The sequence below is a fragment of the Elaeis guineensis genome, chromosome 2 (genome assembly GCF_000442705.2).
Source record: "Elaeis guineensis isolate ETL-2024a chromosome 2, EG11, whole genome shotgun sequence".
Taxonomy (NCBI): Eukaryota; Viridiplantae; Streptophyta; class Magnoliopsida; order Arecales; family Arecaceae; genus Elaeis; species Elaeis guineensis.
This window is the reverse complement of record NC_025994.2, coordinates 121,730,585-121,754,385: the sequence shown is the minus strand read 5'-3', so window position 1 is coordinate 121,754,385 and position 23,801 is coordinate 121,730,585. Positions and strand designations below refer to the sequence as shown.

Genomic DNA, 23,801 nt, shown 5'->3' with positions numbered 1-23,801 from the left:
AGGAAGATAAAAAAAAAAAAAAAAGAAGACAAACCGACACACGGCTAACAACGCGGAATGGGAAAATAGGGACTTATGTCTGTGTTGCTGCATCATGTGTTCTGCGTCTCCGGGTGAGAGCCATTCTGGGTTGCCTTGCAAATCTTGTTGCTCTCTTCCATCACGACCACCTCTACCACACTCGTCTCTGCCTTGCTCTTCCGAGCTTCAATCTGTCTCCTTGTAGACTTGTAGTACACGGCGTATAGAACCAGCTGAGCAACCGCAAATAACACTCCAAGGCTATTCGGTATCTGGGGACAAGACAGAGACGTTATGCTTGTAGGCTTAAAATAGGGGGCGTATTAGATTGAAGGAACCCTTTCCAAGGCTCAACTCGCGTGGAATCCGCGAATTTGGGGTCGCTGTTTGCTCCACCAGGAACATCTACAGTAGTTGCGTTGTCAGCTTGTCCTTATTTGTGGAATGAACCAGTGGAGCAAGCCAGTACCCCCAAATTGGTTGGTTCTTGGTGCGTGAGAGAGAGAGACAGAGGGAAGAACAAGCACTTACAGTGATGAAAAGGTCAAAACGAATGAGAGCATAGGTGGTCCAGCAAGCGCCGTTGAGGAAAGAGGCAACTGAGAGGAAAAGAGGCATGTACTCCACGCTCTTTGTCTGAATCACCAGTTTCTGCGCCCATCAAAAAAAAAACGCAACTCATCCCTCATTCAGATAGAATCAATGTCCAACTCCAACCTCATTAGAGGGGGAAAAGGAAAATAAAGATTAACAAAAAGAATGGCTCACTTTTTTGTTGGCCCTATTCACGCCTAAGAGCATGGAGGTCTAAGAATACAAGACTATCTGACCTACATTTCTTGACACAAGTTTGGGAAAACATCCGTCTGTGTATGCATGTGAGCGAGCACCAGCTCCATGCAAATTATAGACATCACAAGCTGTTGCTGCGCCATAAATACTATATATTCTGAAACATAGAGGGAAGCGCTGGTGAAAGCACTTCCGTGCCGCACTGCCGCTGGAAGGATTAGAAACTCTCTTCCCTACCCGAAATCACATGGGACACTTTATGACTAGTAAGAAACTTTGAGATATGCAAAGTTTGCCCAACCCAGTTTTAAAATTAATATACCTGTCGGGCATCTGAAGCCGTACAACTAACCCTTATTTATATCCACATGGGATGCTTTATGAGAAGTAAGAAACTTGAGGTATGCAAAGTTTGCCCTACTCGCATCCGAATCCATAAAAATCTTACTATGTGAACCCATCCCCAATTCAATTACGAAATAATCAAAAATTTTAAACTCATCCTATTTAAAATTAGTATGCTCGCCAGATATCCAAATCTGTTCAACTAATCTTTATATTCATATTATTATAAAAATATAACTCTATAAATTAAAAATTTTGTAGCCAAAGAAGAATCTTTCCTATCAAAAAGCTACGAAATATTATTATGTTTCTATCAAAATTAAGTTCTCAAAATATCAAGGGACCAACTCACACATTCATGACTCGTACAAAATCTCATATGCTGGAGTGAAACCCAATCGGAACTTAAGAAAGCCCTCCGATTGCCCTTAGGTGCTCTCTTTCTCCATAAATCTTCAAAAAAAAAAAGAATGGATTGAAAAGAAAAAAAAGTCAAAAAAAAAAATGATCAAACTATGTGGAAAAAGGTCTAACCCCTTTTTTGTCTTTCATTTGTTTTAGTTGATTTTTCTTATACTTTCTTCTAAATTTTCTTTTATTTTTTTATCCTCGAGAGTCTTGAGTGGATGGGAGGCTTGGAGCATTGGCCAAATAAGACAGCTTAGTTGATAGCTAGGATTTTATGTTTTTATTTATAGATAAGAATTTAAAGGTATAAATATATTATCGAGCCGAACTGTATCTTATTGATTAAGATAGTGGTCAGAAGCTTTCTGATATATTATATATTTTTTAAAAAATTATAAAATATATATAATTAGATTTAAGTAGTAGGCATCTGACCAATAAATTCTAAATTTAAATAGATTTACTTTTAAATCATAAATTTATTTCAAAATTCTATAGGATATGTTAAATAAATCATACTATGGCTCGGAATAGATCAGAGACCCAAAAAAATCCACCCGAATTCCATCTGCCATCCTTAGAATCATGATATAAGCCTTGCAATTAAGCCATTAACCAAAACTAAATGTTAGTCTCTTGACTCTATTTAACTCGGCACCCCATCCGTTTCCCCAGCAGCATCCATGCGATTCCCACCGGTTCCAACTAACTGAAACCTGACACGTATGCACGCAAACAGCGCTGTGTGCAGTAACGCATGCTATGTATGTGATGTCAAACATAGGAAAAAAAAAAAGAAGCTTCATTCTATGATTAAATTGACAGCAAATAGATTGCCGTTCCCTTTATAAAAGGATGATGGTGATGCCATGAACTACATTACCAACCATTGCTACTAATTAACTACCTAACATACCATGACTGATAACGGAGCGGCGTACATCATGGTGCCAAAGAAGACACACAGAATTCCAATGATCAAAGAGCGGCGATCGTAGCTGGGGGTGGCTTCAATGACAGAGAGAGCCACGGCGCCCACGAAGGCGATCTCGGTGAGGAGAATAAGGAGCACGCGAAGCCTCCGAGGCCCTTCCGAATAGAAGATGAAGAGGAACACATAGAAGAGCTCTATAAAGGATCCGGACCCATTGATGGTCAGGACCAGAGTGCTGCCAGGGTGCACTAGAGGCAGCCCGTAGACCACCCAAAACATGCAGTTGAGAAGGGTGGCAAGATATGGGACCGGTGAGAACTGTTCCACCGAACCCTTCTTCCATATCCTATAAAAGGTTGGCCTGAAAAATTAAGAGAGAGGCTAACTTAATTAATGAGTTCTTTTGTAGAGCTAGAAAGCTAAAATAATATCATTGTCAATTAAGGTTTAAGTGATTAATTCGCGCTTACACTGGAGACAAGAACAAGCCTAGCGCAATAACATTTCCTGCAACCCCCCCAAAAAAAAAAGGGTCAATAGAGCATTGGGGTGTGTGTGTACAGACAAAACAAAGGACAATAATCTGAGATTTTATTTCTTTTGCTGCTATGAGTTGCTCTGATACTTGGATGCAACAGTAACCGTGATCCTCTCAATCATATTCTGGCGAGTACTTGTGATGAGAATTATCATGTCATATGTAATTTAAGTCACTTTCACCAATAAATATTATGAGATTGCATTTTGCTTCGTCACTCCAAGTTTTAACTCAACATATATAATTCAAATTTGTAAAAAGAATAAAAAATCCAAAGAAAATATTGCCTGCGTTCCAATTTTAGGAAGCAAAAATATAATCATACTAGTTAAAGAGAAGACTACAATTTTCTTTTCTTCAGAGGAAAATTAAACGACCATTGTGAAGTAGAGAGCAAGATCTTGACTGACCTAAGATCCCCACCACGGTGCGGATGATGTCTGCGGAGACCATGGCTGCCAGAGAAACCCACCCCAGTTGGGAGCCCGTAGGGTATGATGATGGCCTTAGGAGTGAGGGGTGGAGGCGCTTATATAGAGAAGATTCATTTGGCTTTCGCTTCTCCCTCCACTTTTTAGCTATAACGTTCTGGCAGAAGCTTTAAAGTTCGGTTGGTTAAAAGTATTGACATCTTATGGATTACGCAGCTAGATAAAATCGAACACATGGAGAGGCAGTCAGAGAGAGAGAGAGGAATCTTTTCTCTTCTCCAAAACTTTGGTTACTTTAATCTAGAAAACATTTTCCACCTGTAGTGCATGCATGTGGGAAATTAGCCTCTGCTCGTCGTGCTAAATGTTACAAGTCCCATAATCTTAAACAGCAGTGCCTTTTTTTAGAGGGGGATTAATTAATGAGTCACTAATGTTGCTGAATCGCATGGTCTCCATTTACGGCAGGACTTCATAGAAGTACTTAAACTCGTAAATAATTGATTGTAAGATGTTACCATCAAATTAACCTCGAACGAGTTAATCCATCCAGGTCCATTTACCATTTGAATTGGATTTCTTTTAGAAGTAATCTTGAGAAAAGATTGATGAAAGCTATCCATCAACTAACTCATTTCTGTTGGAACGAGAATGCAATGAAGGTGAACATAAAATATATTGTGAACTAGTTTATTAAGAGACTGAAACACCAAACAGGCAATATAGGGTATTTCATCCACTTTTTGTGTGAGCTTCCTTTCTTAGTTTCTCTACGCTTCATGCGGGTTTCGTGCCCGGTAATTTATTGCCTCAGTTCTTGGCGTTTGCAAGCATTCAAATCATGAACTCAATTTTGGAAACGAGGAGTCATGAAACCCCTTAAAATATTTAACAATTCAATTTCTGATCACAGTGCATAATTGTTAAAAGAAGAGAAATGTGGACTCTCTGTTTACAAAATTTTGCGAACACTAAACTAAAGCTAACAAAATTGGTGCTTTCTTTGTGTTCACATATGTTAAGATGGACTAAATTAGATTTTAGAATTACATAAAAAATTAATGAGAGCACGGATCTGATCGGAAAGATAGAAGATTTTCTTCAACTTGCTTAACTCAAATTTTATAAAAAAAAATTAGAAGAAGAAAAAAAAATTATAAAAATAGAGCTTAAGTCATCTTTTTTTTTTTATTGATTAATTTAAAACTAAGTTATACGACCTCCATTTATAATGATGAGATTTGGTCTTGTACAACTTGGATTAGATTATTTTTCATAGTTCTAATTATATAATTCTCTTATCTAAGATAGATATAATTAGTAAAAACAATCTCGAAAAAATTGAAATTCTTTAAAGATAGATCTCGATTTTTATATTGCTTGTGTCTTCTATTATACCGTTGGATTCTTTTTGATTTGGAAGATATGTCGGATCAAAATTTTATTTAATTTTTTTTTTTTGATTTAGTGAGTTTGTTTTGGACTTTAAACAATGAAATTTAGACTCAATCACTAGAGACATCGCCCTCAAGAGGGTATGGATTATATCATGGATCTCAAAAAATTACTCGATTTAATTAAAAAAAAAAGAGAGATCATCTGAATTAGATATTGTATGATCAAATTATAGCATTTGAAAGTTTGACTGAGAATTTGATTTTCTAATATCACAAATATTGCTTCTAAATTTTATCCAGTCCTACTCACAGTGACCAAAATAATTTACATCAAATCTGGAGATCCTTCTAATCAAGCATTATCTATTAATCCTATTCTTATCAAAACTTAAAAATATATCATAGCTCTGTAACTATATTAATCACAGTACCATCGTTCACACTAGACCGTGAACTTAACCAAACCACACCATCAAATCATTTCTGTATAGCCAACATTCCGATGTTCCGTCATCCATTCTGTTGATTTATCTTACTTCAATTTAGATGCTTAGGAGGTTAATACAGCAAACGATGTTAGTGCTCTAAGGCAGGATATTATAATTAATTGTTTTGTCGTTTGGTAATCGTATCCTTCTTTTGTTTTTTACTCCAAGGCAATTGCTAGGGGCCAAATATTATTGCTCGACGCAAGACTTATTCCCAGCTGATACGCTGCGGAGAGGGATGCGATTTGGTGGACCCGAGTCTTGCTGCATATTTTCAATCCTTTTAGTTTTGTTAGGAAGAAAGAAAGAAAAATAAAAGGAGATCATCACATCGTTATGGCCACTTTATCTTCGTTGTCTTTGTTCTGAATAATGTTGGGATTCATTAAAGGTCAACATCTTGAGAAAAATTTAAATGATGCATCTCCTAACAAAGCATTAGCCGACAATGTGGAAGAGCAACATGGTGGAAGAGGCCAGCTTTACCAAGAATTTATGGCCGGATGACTTATGATGAGGAGAGTTACGCAACGGATCATGAAATAGCCTTTATTCTCAAAGAAAAAGAATTAAAAAAACCTATGAGATCAAATAGTCTTCAAACTTGGATGATGAGGTCAAATATTATTAAAACTTGGGTTAGACCCTCTATAAAATTTATTGCCACCCTTGCTAGGTGTGCAACAAGTACACGGCCACAATAACTTCCAAATTGAAGTCTTCGACAATGGGGTATCGATCCTTTGGATGTCCAATACTTTACGTGCCAGATGGCAGGCTCGTCCTATTTTATTAAAATATTTTAAAAAATTATAAAAATATATATTTTTTTAATTTTAATCTAATTTATTTATTTTTTTAATATTTTAAAAATTATCAAATTTATACTTCTAATTATCAATATATTACAATATGATCCAATCGTGTATCTCTATTAATAAAATTTTATAAAATAATAATCACCTCTTTCCTTCCTCTTTATCCATTTTATCTTCTCCTGCTCTTCCAAATCGCTCGTAAGCCATCCTCATGACGGTCCCTTCCACCATCCTCCCTTTTCATCGACAATCTATTCTTTTCTTTCTCGTTTTTTTCTACTCTCTTCTCCTTCTTGTCTTCTTTTAACCCACTTTTTATCGATGATCATTCTCCCCTTCTTTCTTTCCTCCTCATCTTCTTCTTTATCTAAACTCATTCTTGAATAAAAAGTATTTTTGTTCATTGAAAAAAAAATGTAACATCATTTATTGATAAAATTAATGATTAGACCATATCGAAATATATTGATAATTAAAAAAAATAGTTTGATATTTTTGAAGATATAAAAATGTAAATCAAATTGAGTTAAAATTAAGAAGTGTTAGTGTAATTTTTTTAAATATTTTTTTTATACTATGGGCATTAAAAAAAGAGAAAAAATATTTAAAAATAATTAAAATAAAAATAAAAATTTTTAAATCCACAATTCTATAGGCAATACATGAGTTTGGTGACCTCGTCTCTCTCTCTCTTTTTTTGAGTATATTTTTTTAAGTATATTAAATATACTTTTTGCTCGTAAAGGTTAACGGATTAAGACCTCAACTTCCTGAAAGGTAATTTTCACAAAATCTTCAGAGGCAGCAGGGTTGACACCAGCATCATGGTCTTGTTAGAAGAAGAAGCTGACATACTTTTTTTTTTTTTTTTAAAATGGATACGGAAACGAGCAAGAAGACGCTCTTTCCCCATATGCTTATTATTGTTTTTTTTTTTTTTTTTATGTTAATGTGCTGGTGATCGTTGTATGTCACATCTAGCCACTTAGCAAGGGGGTCATGTCGACGGTGACGGCGTGCAGATTCGTGACACCAGGATATGTGATGTGATGTTAAAAATGTTACGTGTCCGGCCACAGACGCAGGTGCATATTTCTTTCATGAATCCCGTACTTCAACCTCCCACATAATTGTAGTGGAACGGCATAAGAAACAATTCCTTCCGCAAAGGCTTTGCTATTCCGAGGTGCCTTCCCGTTTTCTCAGGCCATGGCACTGTGGTGAGTGGAGGGTGGACCTCTTTGTTGGCTCCGGACCAAAGATATTTGACCAGGTTTTCAAGTGGGAGGGGGGGACTTTTCTTTGTCATGCTTTTATTTGTACCGTATCGATTTATTGGGCATCTATCTCTACTTGCTAGTTTGTTCTTTCGTGATTGTCTTGAAAGGCACCAGGCAGCTGGAAGAACCATGAATTAGTGCCAATATAATATGTTATAATGCCTATGGTCACCTCTAGAATTTTCGCTCCAAAAGGGATCCTGCCTATGGGAGGTTTTAATATGACTATAATTGAACTATAATGCCGCTAATCCCATAAAATAGAGCTCGTGCAAGCTCAGCTTGGATTAGCTCGAATACTAACACATATATAGACATAAATAATAATAATATAATAAATTATTTATTATTATAATTTAGTATAGATTATGCGGAATAAAATACTCTGTAACTATAAAATTAAATGTAACCAAGATTGTCACTCCAAATTACATAAACAAAAGTATCAAATGATCCTAAATTCTTATTACTAGATCTCTTAAATATATTGTCGTGAACAACACAGAGCATTACTCAAAATTAAGCAAACTAGCTCAAGCTTGACACAAATATAAGATGAACTGAGCTAGAGCTAGATCCAACTTTGCTTGTGTTCTGCACATCCACACCCTTACACATAAATCATGCTCATCTAGGGTTAAAAGCTTTTGATGGTTGGCACATCCCCTAAATTTTAAACTGCCTGCATTTAACTGTTTCCTAAATTTTAGTAACATGTTTCAATTCGTTCATTGCCTAGCAGTATTAGAGCATATGCCTGTCCCTATCTAACTAGTCTAAGAGATCGCTTGCTTAGGATGTGAAATGTGGTCTGTGGCACCTTGATCTAACCACGTAATAAATCTTATTATAGGTGTTGGCATTGAAGTGGGATGAGTGAAATGAAACAGTTGGGATGAGTGAAATAAAACAGTTGGGAGTGACTATATAGTTTTTTTGAGAAAATTTTTGAGGAAATGGAGGAAGTAAGATACTTTCACCAGAGGATATTATGTTATAATAACAATACTACAAAAAGATAGCAAGTTTCTAAGACATGGTCTTATCAGAAGAGGGGGAGTGACTATATAGTTAAGCATCCATTTTAAGTTTAATGAAAGAAAGGTGGATTTGTGAGAGAATATCACTTGTCATGATCGTGCTCATCTATACATATACACACAAAATTTCCTTGTCTACATTAAAGAAAGAAAGAAAGAAAGAAAGCTGCTGGTATCATCTTCTCCCTTAACAGTCATATGTTCATCCTTCCTATGTATGCATCACCTTGTGTACATCTATTAGAGGAATGGGTGCCATATGAGATCAAATGAACTGATTATGTTGATAGCAGTCGAGGGGAATACAAAGATGTTTCTCGCCAAAACTTTGAACTAACTATTAAATAGTCAGGGTCCGCCTTTGGAAACAAATTACGATAGGAGGAAAATTGAGAAGAATAAGAGTATAACTCAGCCTGTACCATTGAAGTTGCAATACCCGAGATATCGCTATCTTTTTGAGAATGATACCCAAGATGGCCCACAAGCCGACAGTTTACTTGGTGAAGGACAATATGAATACGCCCAGCAGCAATATTCAGAAACAACTCACACTAATTATGTGGTGTTGATAAAGGTTGCTATATGAGCTGAGACAGGCCCATTTTTTATATGGCCACTAGCCTAAGCACTAGTTTCTCCTCCAACATTTTTTGGTAAGAAGAAGAAACTTTATTCACAATTATAGTCTGAAAACAAAAGTTAGAGCAGAGCCTCAAAACCAAAGTATAACATCATATGACAAAAAGGGCTCAGTTCCAAAAATACAAAAGGTATTATAGTAGCAGAAAAAAACAATGATACAGAGGATCCAAATAACTTTACAACCAGCTAAAGTACGTATGTTAATATTGGATACCCCAGACAAAGCCACCTAGTAAGTCATAAGTGAGCAGTATGAAGGTGAAGATAACCCAAAAATCAGTAGCAGAAATCAGAGGCCCTAATCCAGAAATACCAAAACATGCCAAGGTGATATAAGCAGTCAGAAAGCAGCATATGTTGCCATTTTGGATTGCAGAATACAATGAGCTTAAGCAAGCACTAACAGTATACTGAGAAATAAATGACATACAAAGAAGATAGTACTTTGGAACCCACTTTGTGATGTGGCTTGAAAAGAAAGCCCTAGTTTTCTCCTTCAAATCTAGCAGATGATGTATTTGTAGTTTCTACGTACGACCTTATAAACATATACACTTCATGTTCAAAAATATAGAAGCGAAAGGTACAAATTTAGTAATTAGAGAGCATGATTGGCAAAAGGGTGCTTCAGCTAATCTTCTACTATTGTCGGAGGATGGATGACGCAATAGCAGTGCTTTTCTTTTTGGGGGAGAAAGATGGCCATTTTTAGAGTCCAACCAAAGTGGGAAGCCGGGCCCACCATTCCATGGTGCGGTCTGTCACGCGTTAGGTACCTGTCCCAGGTCCCAAATAAGGCGAACAATCACAAGCGGTGCCACACGGAGTGCTTCGCAGAGGAAGAAACGTGGCCAAATCTACCAAGTTGCCTTTTTTGGCAAGTAAATCTACCACGTGGCTTGATTGAGCCTTCTCCTTAGAGTTGTGAGCCAACCTTGAGTTAGCTCTTTACCCCCCCTCATTTTTTTTTTTTTTTTTTTTTTTTTTTTTTTTTTTTTTTTTTTTTTTTTTTTTTTTTTTTTTTTTTTAAGGAAAACGGGTAGGTTTTTCTTTAGTCAGATTTATGACTTCAACTGCATGAGGTCCGTCGGGCTTCATGGGAATGTCGTCGATTGAAGAGTTCATATCCAAATTGATTTGATTGGCTCGGAACAAAAAGTAGTTTGTATGGATAAGCTCACTTTCGATTCTCTTTGGAAAAGTCATGTCCATGGGGCATTTTGTGCTTCAAGACATAATTTGAATGGTGAGTAATTATCTAGAAAGAAAGCGGGCAAGTTAGTAAGAGTGAAAATGAACTCGATAATATTGATATAAATTTATTTTTATATTTGAATCTATTCGGATATGAATAAAAATTTGAGCATCTAACTCATATTAATTTTCGTGTTTATGTCTGTCAAAAAAAATAAATATGAATATAGATAGATAACCATCTAATTCATATCTGAATTTTAATTTTATTTATAAATTTATTTAATTTTATATAATATTTATTAATTTTTTTAAAAAATAATTATATTAATATATTATTAACTTGATTAATCTTTAACTTACTGATATCTTTGATTTTGTTATCATAAAATTTAGTTATTTAACTTATATCCATAATTTTACTGTCCGATTTGTATCTATATTTATATAAAGTAACAATGAATATAAATTTTTGTATACGACTAACACCTGTATCCAAAGCTATATTCACTATGGATATATAGGTATCTGATTTCAGCCTTACAAGTTAGTGACCACTCCCTAGTGGGTTACTGTTGACATTTTTAAAGTAACTAAGTTACGGGGCAATAAAGAAAAATAAAGAGAGAACTTTTGTTTGAAATGTTTTGTTTACATTCTTTAGTGGTTAATTTTGTTTCACCCTGTTCATTAAATGAAGTTAACCAGCTTGGATTGTCTTTTGAGACCTTGACTGATTTAAGTTTAACATGCTATTTTGGACTCTTGTTTTGCTGGTTAAAATATTATCCCACCCCTAATTATCACATAACGATACATAAAAAGACACACCATAATCTCCATATGACCCTTTTCTATTCTCTCATTGAAAACAAATAATGAGAGTGTTTGAAGCGAGGAACGCCATCTTATCAAGCGCTGATGATGAGGTGCCAAAATCTCCATATAAGTTTGCTATTAACATTTTCCACCTAATTGCACCCCTCTTTCATTTGAAGGAGAATTTGTTTTGAATCTAGGATGAAAGTAACAAACTGCGTCACGATTTATCTTGAATTATTATATTTAATCAAGAATTGTTGCTCATACTGTTTGAGGTAATGCTGCAAACTCTGGCATTCATATGATCCATTTAATTGTCAATGATCTGATATCTTCTGTTTGTGTTCAATCCACGAACATTTTGATGAGATATATTATAGAAAATCTAGAACCTATGTCCATCTTGTGATGGAACAGCCAGACATTGATGGTTGGGAGGCCAAACTATGTGAAGTCCTAGCTGTTGTCTGATGCTTGCCGACCATCATTCTTGGCTTTCTTATCCCTTGGCACGCCTCTCATTTGTTCACCACCATGGAAAAGCGCATCTAATATTTCCCAAGCACCTTTAATTGACATTACGGCTGTCATTCATTCATTTGTTGGGTTCTCAGGAACAGGTCAAGAAGCACATCAAATCCATCGCTGTTGAAGAATTGACATTCTTCTGCCATCCCGGTTGCTCCTCTTTGCTTTTAGTCAAGATAATCCCAAAGTCTTGAAGACCGCGCGCCAACTGCCTCATCGTCATGCCGAAGAGAAATTCTTTGTGCACTGCACGTGGTGCCGAACATGCACCTGCTCGCGGGGATTGGCTCCTGCACGGGGTCGGACAACCATACAGAAAAAAAAAAAAAATTATCCAACTCCATACATAAATTAATCAGCATGCATGATGCACGCATTTGCACATCGTGCATAGTGCACAAAACATTACTCTATACCCACTAAATCGATGAGAATGGCCGCTCTATACACACCGCATATAATAGAAATGATAAATAAATCAAATCGATCATAAACAAAATAAATCATAAACAGATCGGATCAAAAAATGATCAATCTAAATTCGATCTATTTATTAAATAGATCAAAAATTTAAATCTGAACCCGACTTGTTTATTAAACAGGTAAAATCCGATCTGACTCATTTAATCTATTTATTAAATAGATCAAATTAAATTAAACGAATTAAACAAGTTAAACGAATCAAATTAAATAGGTCAGAAATAGGTTAAACATGTTTTAAACAGGTTAAACGGATCTTAAATGGGTTAAATAGATTAAATAGATCGAGTTAAATGGGTCAGAAATAAGTTAAACAGATTAAATGGGTTATCTAACTCAATCCAAACTAAATATTAAACGGATTAAATGGGTTAAATAAGACAGATATCTAAAATCTATATCCGATCCACTTATTAAACGGGTTAAATGAGTCGATCCGTTTATGATCCGAATTCGTTTAGCCTAAATACAAACCTATTTATGACGGATTGAATACGGATCGAATTGACAGATCGGATCATATTTTGCCAGTTTTAATGCACAGTGCACAAAAAATTTCTCTATGCCCAATAAATCGGTGAGAATGGCTGCTCAGCATTCATAGGCAATGGTTCGCATCATATGATGTGATGTGAATTATTTCTCATGTTGTTATTAGGTTAGATGTCGACCAATTGATAGGTTGTGTGCAATTAATTGGGGTGCATTTCACCTTGGTTGGATCAAGTTTTTGCCTAATATAGAATGGATGAGGTTGAACAAATTCAAACGCAACCAGCATCAATCTAGTTAGATAAGTATGTGATATGTTCAATTGGTAGGTCTAGTTTCGGCATCAAGTTAGGCATTTGATAAGATTCAAAAAGGACCGATAAAACTAGTTCACAATGCAAGAAGTGTTAGACCTCACCTTATGCATTGCTTTTAACATGTGTATAAAAATACTTTATAAATGTAAAATTTCATATAACCTATCCAATCAAGAATTTTTTAATGGGCACATCTTATCATATGCATTGCCATTCACATGTATAATTTGGAATTAGCAGTTTACTTTCTATTTGTCCATATATTTAGATGCATTAATTTTAGCAATATATATATGGCATTGCACCATGTGCAAATTGCAATGCATCGGTGCAATGCGGATGGCATATGTATACTTGATCACTTTTTCATGCGCTGCACCAAACAAATACCTAATGATGACGCATGATATTTTTGGACGAGAGGATGGAATATCTTTTTTCATCTAGAATAATACAAATGCATGATCGCACAAGATATCATTTTAGTGTATATCTCCATCCACCATCCTATATGCATCTCATCCTACCTAGTATAGACCTAAGCCACTCGAAAGATCAAGTCCAAACTTGTGAAAATAGGACTTTGTGGATTGAACCAAGGATTGTCTCGAAGGGCTACCATCAGTGTTTTTTGATTTTTTTTTTTTTTTCATTCCTTTTCAAAGGCAAAGAGAACAAAATACAGTTCCCAAGCTCTAAAAAATTACAAAAGTGAAAGGGCTAATTTGTTATTTCTTCCATGGCCCTGGAATATCAATATTAGCATGGATCATATGAAAATATAACTCGATATTCAAACAACTACCTAGAGTTTCTAGAGCTCCTTCCAAGGTTTGTTGAAAAAATTTCTTATCGGTCCTGATCAATCACTCTTTGTTGTCAAAACTAAAAAAAATTATTTTAATAATTTTCCATTCATTCTATAGAGGCCCCAATAATTTTTTGTCGAGAAACGATTTAGCCCTTGGATCTTATAAAATCAATCTTGCAGGATAAGCCTTATTTTTTTCAAACCCACACGTAACGCATCAGCTCAGAACAATTAGAGTACCAATATACCTTGCTCCTGGACCTATACTTGCCACCTTACATGATAAACCTTTGTCGGGGACAGGTGATCCCAAGTCATTGGACAGCACAAGACAATGCGATACTTGCCAATAGGTCCCACCAGATACCACACAAACTGTTCTACCGCGCAGGCACAATGATCTTGAATCTTGATCAGAATGCTACGCACTCCAAACTCTCCATCATTTCGTGTTAAATTCTTAGATTCCCCAATAATATTGCTCTCCACCAGTTCCTGTTAAATTCTTAGATTCCCCAATAATATTGCTTACACCACCCTTCCTCGGGCTCCACTCGGCCGACTCACCAACACCCACCATCTTTGCCAATCCTCTAAAGCATCTTTCCTGCCGTGTGCAACCCACTTCACTCTTGCCTAAGCGAACTTTAATCATTTTATGGCCATCAAAATGTCGTTTCAAATCTCAGATTTGATTTCATGTACAGCTTCGATGTTAACAGAGCATGCAGTGGAGTTTTTTTATCATATGCCCTAACAGGAGGCTTGTCTTTTTGGCAGAATAATGCTATGCGAATCTTGTTTTATGCACATAAAAAGTTACTTTTTTTCACATGGCTCGGGGGGGTAAGTGTCATTAACGCAAGTCAGTGCGAGACACATGAGACATCAAAGTGAAGACAAAATTGAACCAACCAATGATCGGAACAGTGTTTTTATGCTATTTTTCATGCAAGCATCTGTGCTCCACAAACAAGGGAGAATTTATTTTCTCATTCTTCATCAAAGGCTATGATGTGCCGCTACAAATATTTTATTTGTTTTTGCCTTTGGAAAGTTAATGTCATATCTTCTCCGCATCAACATCCGATGCCAAACTTTTTTTTTTTCTTTTTTGCAAAAGAAGAATATGAAATGACTCTAGTCAAAAAATTATTCGATACTATAAAATTTTAAATGTTTTCCTTCCATATGCGCTATTGCAATTTATATTATAGATTGTTTGAAACAATGAACACAAAAAATGCCATCTGCTGTAGTTTTCAAGTTTAGTGGATAACTCATTGCTTTTCGTGGATTCGATCATGAATTTTTACAAACCTTGCTTGCTTTAATTATTTTAAAGAAAAAAAATAAAAATTCAACTAAGCTTGCTCCTAATGTTCTGATGCCTGCAAATACATCTTCTCCTAATTCAGGATAGATGATTGGTTTTTTTCTTAGGCTTAATCCAATGACCTTTGAAGAGCCTTTTAACTCTTCAATCAATCTTTAAGATTTATAATTGACTCTTATGATTCAATGTTAGCTCTTTCCAATTTTTGATAATATTTTTTTTTTTCTAAAATCAATCTTATAACCAATATTTTCTAAGTGTTAGGATGGGTCAAATCGAGATATAAAGTAGAACAATCCACCAATTCAAGCATCGATACACAGGATGTCTCATTCATAAATCAAGAAATTCTATACCAGAGTATCTAAAACCTTGCTCACAACAATCTCTATCATTCATCAATCATTGGAAGCCAAATAAGATTTCTTCAATGCCCGAATTTAATTAGAATTGAATCTCATAATAAAATACTTCTCATCTCTCTTAAATATAAGATCAAGAGCTCCATTCTTAGCTAAAAACTTTACTAAGAAATTCTCTCCATTCTTAGCTAAGAACTTCACTAAGAAATTCTTTGGCACATCAAAATGAGGTGCGATTGAAATCAAGCAATTTATGGCACTCCAATAATTTGATCCTACCTACTTTTCTAAGCCTGAATTCAATCTTTACACTCCCAAATTCATGCATCCACCCAATTTTAATCTCTCACTCATTACTTATATTTTCTCCAAGCATTTGCACCTCCATTTTCCCAAGAAATGAAATGAACATGCGGTGCCATACACGAAAAGATGAATACAATTTGGTGGCAGATCTGATGGAAGCACAAAAACACTTCGATGTTCGTCTACTTTTTTACGCTTAAAAGCCGTGGCAGCTCGTGCGAGTGGAATAACTCGTACGGTACTCCGCGAGCCAGCCCATGGCTCTCGCCGCGCACCACCTTATCCGATATCCTCCTCGGCCGCTCTCCTCTGTGAGCTCCTCTCCGTCTCCTCTTCCTCCTCTCAGCGTCTCCTCCTCCGCTTTCTCTCCGGACTAACCCTAGTCTTCTCTTGTTGCTTAATTTCTCGCGCAGAAGGCAGAGCGAAGTCTTAATCTTTCTTCGACACCCAGCTTCTTCGCCAAGGCCCAGGTTCGGCGATTATTCACCATCGTTTTCCCCTCTATTGGATCCGATTAGTCCCCTGTTTTGAGTTTTAATTTCAGGACGGAGAACGCAAGAGCGGAAGGAGGATTTGGCGGCGCCGGAAATTGGTAGAAAAATCAGAATCTACCGATGATTTCTTCCCCCTTTTTTTTTCTGATTTTTTTTCACAATTTTGTGCAATTTATATACTCTGATTGCGTTGACTCCATTGCCGCCTTTAGGATACCTAAAATCTTTGTGAAAACACTATCGTGTCGATGCAATTTGGATTTTCTTTTTAATTCCTAGAAAAGAGCAACTCTATCGACTTTAGGCGAAAGTTGTTTTTTTTTTTTTTTCTTTTTCTTTTTGAAAAAAAGGGAAAATGGGCGTGGTTTGAATCCAAGAAAAGTAATGGAACTTGACGGGCCAGGATTGAAACCAATATACACTAGTGTGAATTAAAGAATCGGTAGAATCGCCAAAGAATTACTGGTTTGTGGAGTGGATGGAAGGAGTCCAGAAAAGCCATGTTCTCAGAGGTGAATAAGCCAACAGTTAGGAATAACTATGATAATCAGGGAAAAATCGCTAATGTTGACCATGATATGATCCGTAATATATTACTATGTGCACATCTGGACCACTATGTCCTGGTTTATCTTCTCCTGAATAATTGGAAGGGGCGTACCCCATTTCATGCCCAAGTTTTCTTCTTTATCGGGTACAAAAACGAAAAGTATATTAGAGTGAACCGAAAGATTATAGAGAGAGCTGTAATGATTCAGGGTAGAACCTTTAACTTATAATTTGATCCTGACTTGATCCTTGTGATTGTCCAAACCAACTAGAGGTGCGCTTATCTTAGTTTCAAGGATTGGAAATGTCTTGCAATCCTTTATCATTCTGTCATGCTTCAGGATTTCCCTTTTTTTCTTTTTCTGTGATGCAAGATGAAGACTGCATCAGAATGCAAAACAGTTTCAAAACATGTTTTAGTGTATGGCATGATCCAAGTTAGAAGGCAAAGTTTCATGTTTCTTATCTTCTGATCCATTTATTACAGTATGGAATATGTATTCAATTCACATAGGTACGTAGAGATACATACCTAGCAGTAAGAAAAGGCAACCTAAAGGCTGTAACATTTTGCTGTCATGCAATGATAAGAAAGCATGCAACACCCTTGTGCTGATAGTGCCAAATCCTTTTTCTTCAGCCTTGTTACCATGATGACCTTGATGGATATTGACATCACATTAATTAAGAAGGATGTTTAGGATCTTTAGGTTGAAAGTTCCTTGATGTCATCTAGGATAAGAAGGAAACTTAGAGTCACCTAGTGGTGTGGCTGATTTGCAGAAAACCATGTTGTTTGAGGTATCATCCAAATCATTAGAGTCTTGAAAATTTACTCTTGTTTCAGCTTGTGTATGCAAGAGGTCTCAAAATCTCAACCATGGAACATGAGACCCAGTTTTTCCTTCCTTTCTCTTTGTCTATACTTTTCAAGTCCAGGATACCCTTGGAAAGTGCTGCATGGTTCTACAAGCTTAAGTTTTGTCATTTGTGAAACAGGTATTTTTACCCACCAAGAAAGATTCATGGGGAGCCCCTTCTCTTGCTGAAATAATTCTTTCTCAGAATCACCAATTTACAAATGCTTGATCTAGGGAGCCAGTTGAAGGTTCTCAAAATTTGATTAGTCATATATTAATCCATAATTTCGGTCCTATATTGATTATAAGATTCTTCTTTTGGGGTTAAGCTTAAGGAGTTAAAAAAAAATGTACGAAACCTTGCTTTGGTCAGGTTGCATGGCTCATAGGGGAAAGGTGCATTGGATTGTCTAGATAATGGACATGAGATTGAATTTTCAGCTTTAACTTTGTTTGACTAACATTTTACTAAAAATGTATTTACGATTAATGTCTGGTCATTCATTTGTTTCAGACTAAGAAAGATGACAAATTGCAGTATAAGATGGAGAGAATCCCTTTCATTGAAGAACAAGTGAGGAAGGTAAGGGAGAATGGAAAGATCGTATCTATGGACATCGAGAGGCTGATGCTATCAGAAGAGAACAGGTTTGCTTTTGTGAATGACGTGGCTGCAGAGGCCACATCTTATGTTGAGAATAACAGGGATGAGTATGGATCCAAGAAAGCCATATTACATGTGCTCAGCAACCGCATGAATGATGCTGGATTCTATCGTCCAGAAGCTTATATGGAAACTGACCCCTTCAAGCCTGGGCCATTGTATATAAGAGAAGAATTTTAAGAATTTAATTTTCAGTTTCACTCGTAGGTAGGAAGAAGTCTTTGCCAACCATATTGCAGTTTCAACACCATTAACAAATCTGAGACTGGACCATGTGTAATCATCGAGAAGTTGAGACTCATGTGTCATTGTGTACTATTTGCACTGCTTATTTTTCCAGTGTTACATTATAAAAAAAAAAAGGTATCTGGAGCACACAGAACGGGTGTTATATGTTCTGGGCTGCTGGTGCAGACTGGCTGCATGTCTTGTCGAATTAATCGTGGAATTTAGTGTCTTTTCAGTCTCTGATGGAGTCATTTTTTTAAAAAATAATTGTTCGTTGCATTTCATTTGATAGATATCCATGTAGTCAGTAATTGTTCTTTGTCCAAGTTGGCTATCTGCGTCGTATCTGATTTGGACCTGTTTTCATCGCTGATGCTCTTGATACAAATTGTAGCAGTGTTTGGCTAAGATTTGGCTCAACTTAAGAGTCACAATTAGTTGGTTGAGCTTCTTTATTTGCTTTTAAGCCAGTTTAGCTGAAGAAAAATGGAATCAGAACCTGGAGTTAGAAAACTGCAAGTTAAAAGACACTCAGATTCCAATAATCATGGTTTAAATTCAGTGAAGTATTGAGGTAAAATTATCTGAAAATTTCACAAGGATGACAAACCCAGCGTCTCTCGTTCATGATGTTTATTGAGATATTGATATTGATAAATAGAAAAATCTTAAACTCATGGAGTTTGAAAATTTCTCAAAAGTAATCGAACATCACCTCTGAGCCGGCTACGAAATGAACTGGCTGAATTCACGCCGCAAAACAATCACATTACATGGATGTGTTAATGAAGATCTATCACGTCACAAAACAATCACATTACATGGATGTGTTAATGAAGATCTATCAATCCTTATGGAGTATTATTTAGGATAAATTCCACCATCTCGATACCGGCTCCATGGCCGTACCATTCTGTCACAGTGTAGGTATATTGTATGGTACGAAACGATGAGATACATCGAATGTCAATATGGTATGAGACTCTGTATCGATATGGTACGGACCAGTATTACGGACCTTGATCTAGAGAACTACTTGGATGGTGTTGCTGAGCCCATGATCGCCGTGATCGCTCCTGCGATATGGTGGCAGCAGCCAGACCAGGAGGGCGAGGGGAAGGTGGTGCTCGGCAATCGTCATTGATGCGCTGCTGGCGAGTGTCTCAGGGATCTGGTGGGGCTCGAGCAAGCTGCAGGGCCTGCACTCCAAGATGGAGGACGGCCTTGTCCTCATCTGAGGACCTCCACAGCTTCTCCTTTGCCGCATTTTTCGACGGCCATGCTGGATTCACCTCCGCCTAATTCCTCAGGTAGAAACAATCGCTCGCTCCTCCTAATCTTTCTCGTGTTCAACCGAGACTCAATTGCTCACCTAATGTTCTATGAATGCTATTATATCGGATTCGAACAAAGATGCTGTCATTGAGGACCCCTCTCAATGTAGTGATCAAGAAAAAAAAACCCTTTTCTTCCTGTAGTACGTACTCATTAGTCCTTTCGTGCAGTTAGTAAATCCAGTAATTACGAGGTCTCTTTCTCCAGAATATTCCTATAGTAATTCTATGAGAAACTGACCACATTTCTCTGATTCACTGATCATTCCAAACTTTCTACTTGACGTTTCACCAACAGTTTTATTACATGTACATGGAATTGGTTTTCTATGGCGAACGGAAGCTTAGAGTGCTTTGATAACAGGAAGGAACCTTCACAACCCTCTGCCAATATATATGCATATACCTGGTGTAAAAATATACTTATGTATGTAACTATATATAAAATTTACATTATATTCATAGATCTCTATGTGCATATGAAGAATCATATTGCATGATTGTAGTTGAGGCTCCAAAACAGAATGAAACAACAATTTGCCACCCTCTTCTCTTTCCTTCGTTCCTGTAGTGTTGCATTTTGCAGCAAATCAAGGTCTTATATGGATAAATTTTCATAAATTTATGTGCCGACAATTGGTGCAAAATTTTGTAATTGATAGTTATTATCTCTGATAACAAAACTATTCTCCTTAAGTCTTTTGTCACAATGGAGACTCAGACCAATTCTTTTCTTGTTTTGAGTCTTCCCCTCACTGATCATCAGTACATTTTCTCCTGTTGAGCTAGCATACAGTTCAAAGGAAATTTGGTGACCGCTTAACCGGACATATTATCAAGCAGAGTTTGATCTGATGTGGAGTTGATATTGCCAGGCTCTGATGGTTTATGGGATTATATGAAAAGGTTTGCCCTGCTGCATATTCTTAAAATCAGTTATATTTGTGTCATCCTGTCACTAACTTCTTTCTGCTTTCAAGTTATTGTGGAACAATAATCGACATGTGTACTAAATTTGTTTGTTACAGCTCCGATGCAGTAACTTTGTTAAGAAATCAACTCCACCAGCATGGTGATGTTCTTGTGCATGGTTTGCTATCTTGGTTCTCGTCCCATGTCTCTATAACTTACATGACCAAGTCCAATTTTCTCTCAATTTAATTTCAGCGGGCTTGCAAAGTGCTTCATCGTATGGCTTTGGTACTTTATTTTGATGATTCTTATAATGAAATTTCAGGATATGCGAGTAAATTTTTGTTGCAACAGTGGTACCACGTTACTGTTGTAATAAACCAATCAACAGTCGAACATTGATGAAATACAGGAGGATGGTATGGGGTATTATCCATGAGAACCGATGATATACACGACAACCGATAAAATATAAAAATTTTTATTAGTTTGTTATAGATTTGGCGTGATATCATTGTTGCAACGAATATTTTTTCGGGTATGCTGTCCTTACAGCAACTATTTTAGCCGACAATTTCATAGCTGCAGGGCTGACTGTCACAAGATAATATAAGCAAAATGATTGCCGACTTGGGGTAACGCCCTCTTCTTAAAATGTTTTGTTATATTAAGTCAAGCTATCACAACCATAGGTATTGTCTCGTTAGGAATCTGGATATCATCTTTCCTCCAAGCACGAATCAGAATCCTTGAAATGTATATAATTTTATATAGATAGCAGGCCCGTGATGTATACATGTAAATTTGCAATCTCCTTATCATATATATATATATATATATGTTATATGCTGATTACAGCCTACAAGTAATTATCTGCATTGTTGTCACTGTTGACAGCAGTCTCAGGCCAGTTGGTTTTTTAGATTACTTCCCTCTCGCCCAAAACAAGATTATCGTGCGCAGATACATTGGAATTAAAAGTTGGTGAGCTTAGTTCCAATTAATTCACCAGCATATGCTATTCAGTATTCACTTGTATAGGGACTGATAATAGCATATGCCATTTACTTGTACAGTCCAGACCTGTAGGGTCGCGTACCCGGATAACAGCACAAAGGAGAAATACATAGGTTTTCTTAGTCATCAACTCGAGTGGTACTTGGTCTGTTATGATGAGGACCGGACGTTTGCAGCAAAGTAGAGCACCTGATGGTGGCTTACAGGTCCCACCGTAACGTGGAACTACGTATGGAACTTCGTATCTACAAATTTCAATATCTCTGTAATGGAAGTCATCATTTCCGCATTGCCTTGGGCCTTGATACGACTGAAGCTGCCAAAAGCTAGACCACGGATCTCTCTGCATGTTTCAAACCTGAATGCCGATTATATGCTCACTAGTTCACCATGAGATTTCTGGGCCAATGAATCATTCCTCCAACAACAGGTATCTGAGCGATAAATGACACAGAGATGGAATAACTTATTGCAGACCTTTCAGTTTATTTAGGAAACTCATTCATCAAGGGGAGAGGACATGAGAGAGCAAGTATATGATCTCAACAACAGACCACCGCCTCAATAACAAGCATACTGGTTTTTATGCAACTTCCGTACCCAAAACAAGTCTATGCCCATAAAAAAATCACAGCATGGGATCATAATCTCTATAGCTTTGTTCAGTGGTACACACACACATATATATGGAGAGAGAGAGAGAGAGAGAAGAGATAAAAATAGACTAGTCTCTTAGTGATTGCCACACAATTGGGGGGATGGGGCAAATGAGAGTTATGGATTCTTGCCACCATTCCCCGGCTTCCCCTTCCTGGGGTCATGTTTGGAGTTAGCTCCTCCATTGTCATAATCCAGTGTGACCTCCACCAGAGCCTTTCTTGCATGCATCTGGACATCGAGAAATTTAAAAAAGAAGAGGGTGAGAGAGCGAGCAAATGTAGACACATAAAATAATAATTTATCATGCAGATGGAATGTTGTTGAGAAATTTATACGTGATACAGCTGAAATGCATGGGGCAGATGATTCTTTCTTTACATTTCTTCTGTTCCTGCGTTTGTTAAAATAAATTTTGTGCTTGTGAGTGGATAAGGTAAGAAACCTCTTTCCATAAGATTGCATGAGCAGAATTATGGACCCAAAGTATTCCAATGATGCTCCATAATGAACAGTGTTCAAAGATCAAATTCTTAATTCTTTTTGTCTGGGAGTTTTTTTTGAATGATCCATACGTTTAGGTTTTCCTTAATGTATTCCATGGTATAAAAAACAGGTTATCTGAAAATTACATATGATCATAGGAAGATGATGGCATCGCTACAAAACCCTGATTATATGCTGAATGTAGCATAAATGCAAATTATATGTTCAACAATAACCCATTTTGGATTACTTGGTAGTTTCTCTGGCTATTCTTCACAAACTATCACTTTTCAGACTATAAACACAGCATTTAACTAACATGAGGGTGCTTCTTTACCACTCTAAAATCAAAGCACCATATTTCATACCACAGCCAACTTGCGAGAGAAAATGAAGAGCATTTCTGGATGCATGAATGTAGCCCCTAAGATTTAGGAGAAGCAGAAAACTTTGTCCTGGCAACAAAGTTCATGCCTGAATGGGTGTTCAGCATTATGCAAGTAGCATTTATTTGTATGCAGAAATTTGAATATGCGGGCATAGTCATGCACATTACCTTGCTCAGCAAGTGTCCAGGTTCTATTCCATCCTCAATGCTCTGAACTTGGCCTGTGGATTTTTTTTTTTTAATAAAAAAAAAGGCTACTTTGATTTCTTATAATCAAGAAACAAATGGAATACAGAGACAGGAAAAGAAATTACTTACTTGAGGATGTCTCGAAAAGAAGAATTAGGAAAATAAGAATGAGGACAGGCATAAGTCTTGGCATAGTTAACGCTACTGCTGCTGTTCTCGGGAGCTGGTGGGTGTTAAA

General features: G+C 36.6%; 2 protein-coding genes and 1 non-coding gene across 6 annotated transcripts in view; 1 reads left to right on the top strand and 2 right to left on the bottom strand.

The window, feature by feature from the left end:
- LOC105038333 (bidirectional sugar transporter SWEET4) overlaps positions 1 to 3,621 on the bottom strand; it is a 3,833-nt gene extending 212 nt beyond the window's left edge. Inside the window, exons 1-5 of the mRNA XM_010914107.3 lie at positions 3,449 to 3,621; positions 2,971 to 3,007; positions 2,483 to 2,861; positions 553 to 672; positions 1 to 293 (exon numbers count right to left, since the gene is read on the bottom strand). The exon at positions 1 to 293 is cut by the window's left edge and continues 212 nt beyond it. Of these exons, the coding sequence (XP_010912409.1) occupies positions 93 to 293; positions 553 to 672; positions 2,483 to 2,861; positions 2,971 to 3,007; positions 3,449 to 3,491 (780 nt within the window). The 5' untranslated portion in view covers positions 3,492 to 3,621 and the 3' untranslated portion in view covers positions 1 to 92. The remainder of the gene's footprint in view (positions 294 to 552; positions 673 to 2,482; positions 2,862 to 2,970; positions 3,008 to 3,448) is intronic.
- Positions 3,622 to 15,898: 12,277 nt separating this feature from the next.
- On the top strand, positions 15,899 to 18,818 carry LOC105038343 (protein PLASTID TRANSCRIPTIONALLY ACTIVE 7). Of its 4 annotated transcripts, none has more exons than XM_010914127.4 (4): positions 15,917 to 16,096; positions 16,202 to 16,255; positions 16,330 to 16,377; positions 18,203 to 18,818. In XM_010914127.4, exons 1-4 carry the CDS (start codon positions 16,043 to 16,045, stop codon positions 18,530 to 18,532), a joined length of 486 nt encoding a protein of 161 aa, XP_010912429.1. In that variant the 5' UTR covers positions 15,917 to 16,042; the 3' UTR covers positions 18,533 to 18,818. The 4 variants fall into 4 exon arrangements, with proteins under 4 accessions (XP_029119601.1, XP_010912439.1, XP_010912429.1 ...); XM_010914118.4 differs by having other exon boundaries at positions 15,921 to 16,096; positions 16,199 to 16,255; XM_029263768.2 differs by lacking the exon at positions 16,330 to 16,377 and having other exon boundaries at positions 15,899 to 16,096.
- Positions 18,819 to 22,402: 3,584 nt separating this feature from the next.
- On the bottom strand, positions 22,403 to 23,778 carry LOC105038357 (uncharacterized). The gene is made up of 4 exons (XR_012139288.1): positions 23,693 to 23,778; positions 23,543 to 23,595; positions 22,839 to 22,894; positions 22,403 to 22,731 (listed from the first exon to the last, which is right to left on the bottom strand). It is a non-coding gene; the product is annotated as an uncharacterized protein (transcript).
- Positions 23,779 to 23,801: the final 23 nt, after the last annotated feature.

What these genes read in the sequence shown, in the direction of transcription:
- LOC105038343 (XM_010914118.4), top strand. Translation starts at nt 16,043, where the DNA reads ATGGCTCTCGCCGCGCACCACCTTATCCGATATCCTCCTCGGCCGCTC. An exon ending in CTCCTCGGCCGCTCTCCTCT is followed by an intron (nt 16,097 to 16,198) that starts GTGAGCTCCTCT and finishes TTTCTCGCGCAG; the next exon opens with AAGGCAGAGCGAAGTCTTAA. An exon ending in GCTTCTTCGCCAAGGCCCAG is followed by an intron (nt 16,256 to 16,329) that starts GTTCGGCGATTA and finishes TTTTAATTTCAG; the next exon opens with GACGGAGAACGCAAGAGCGG.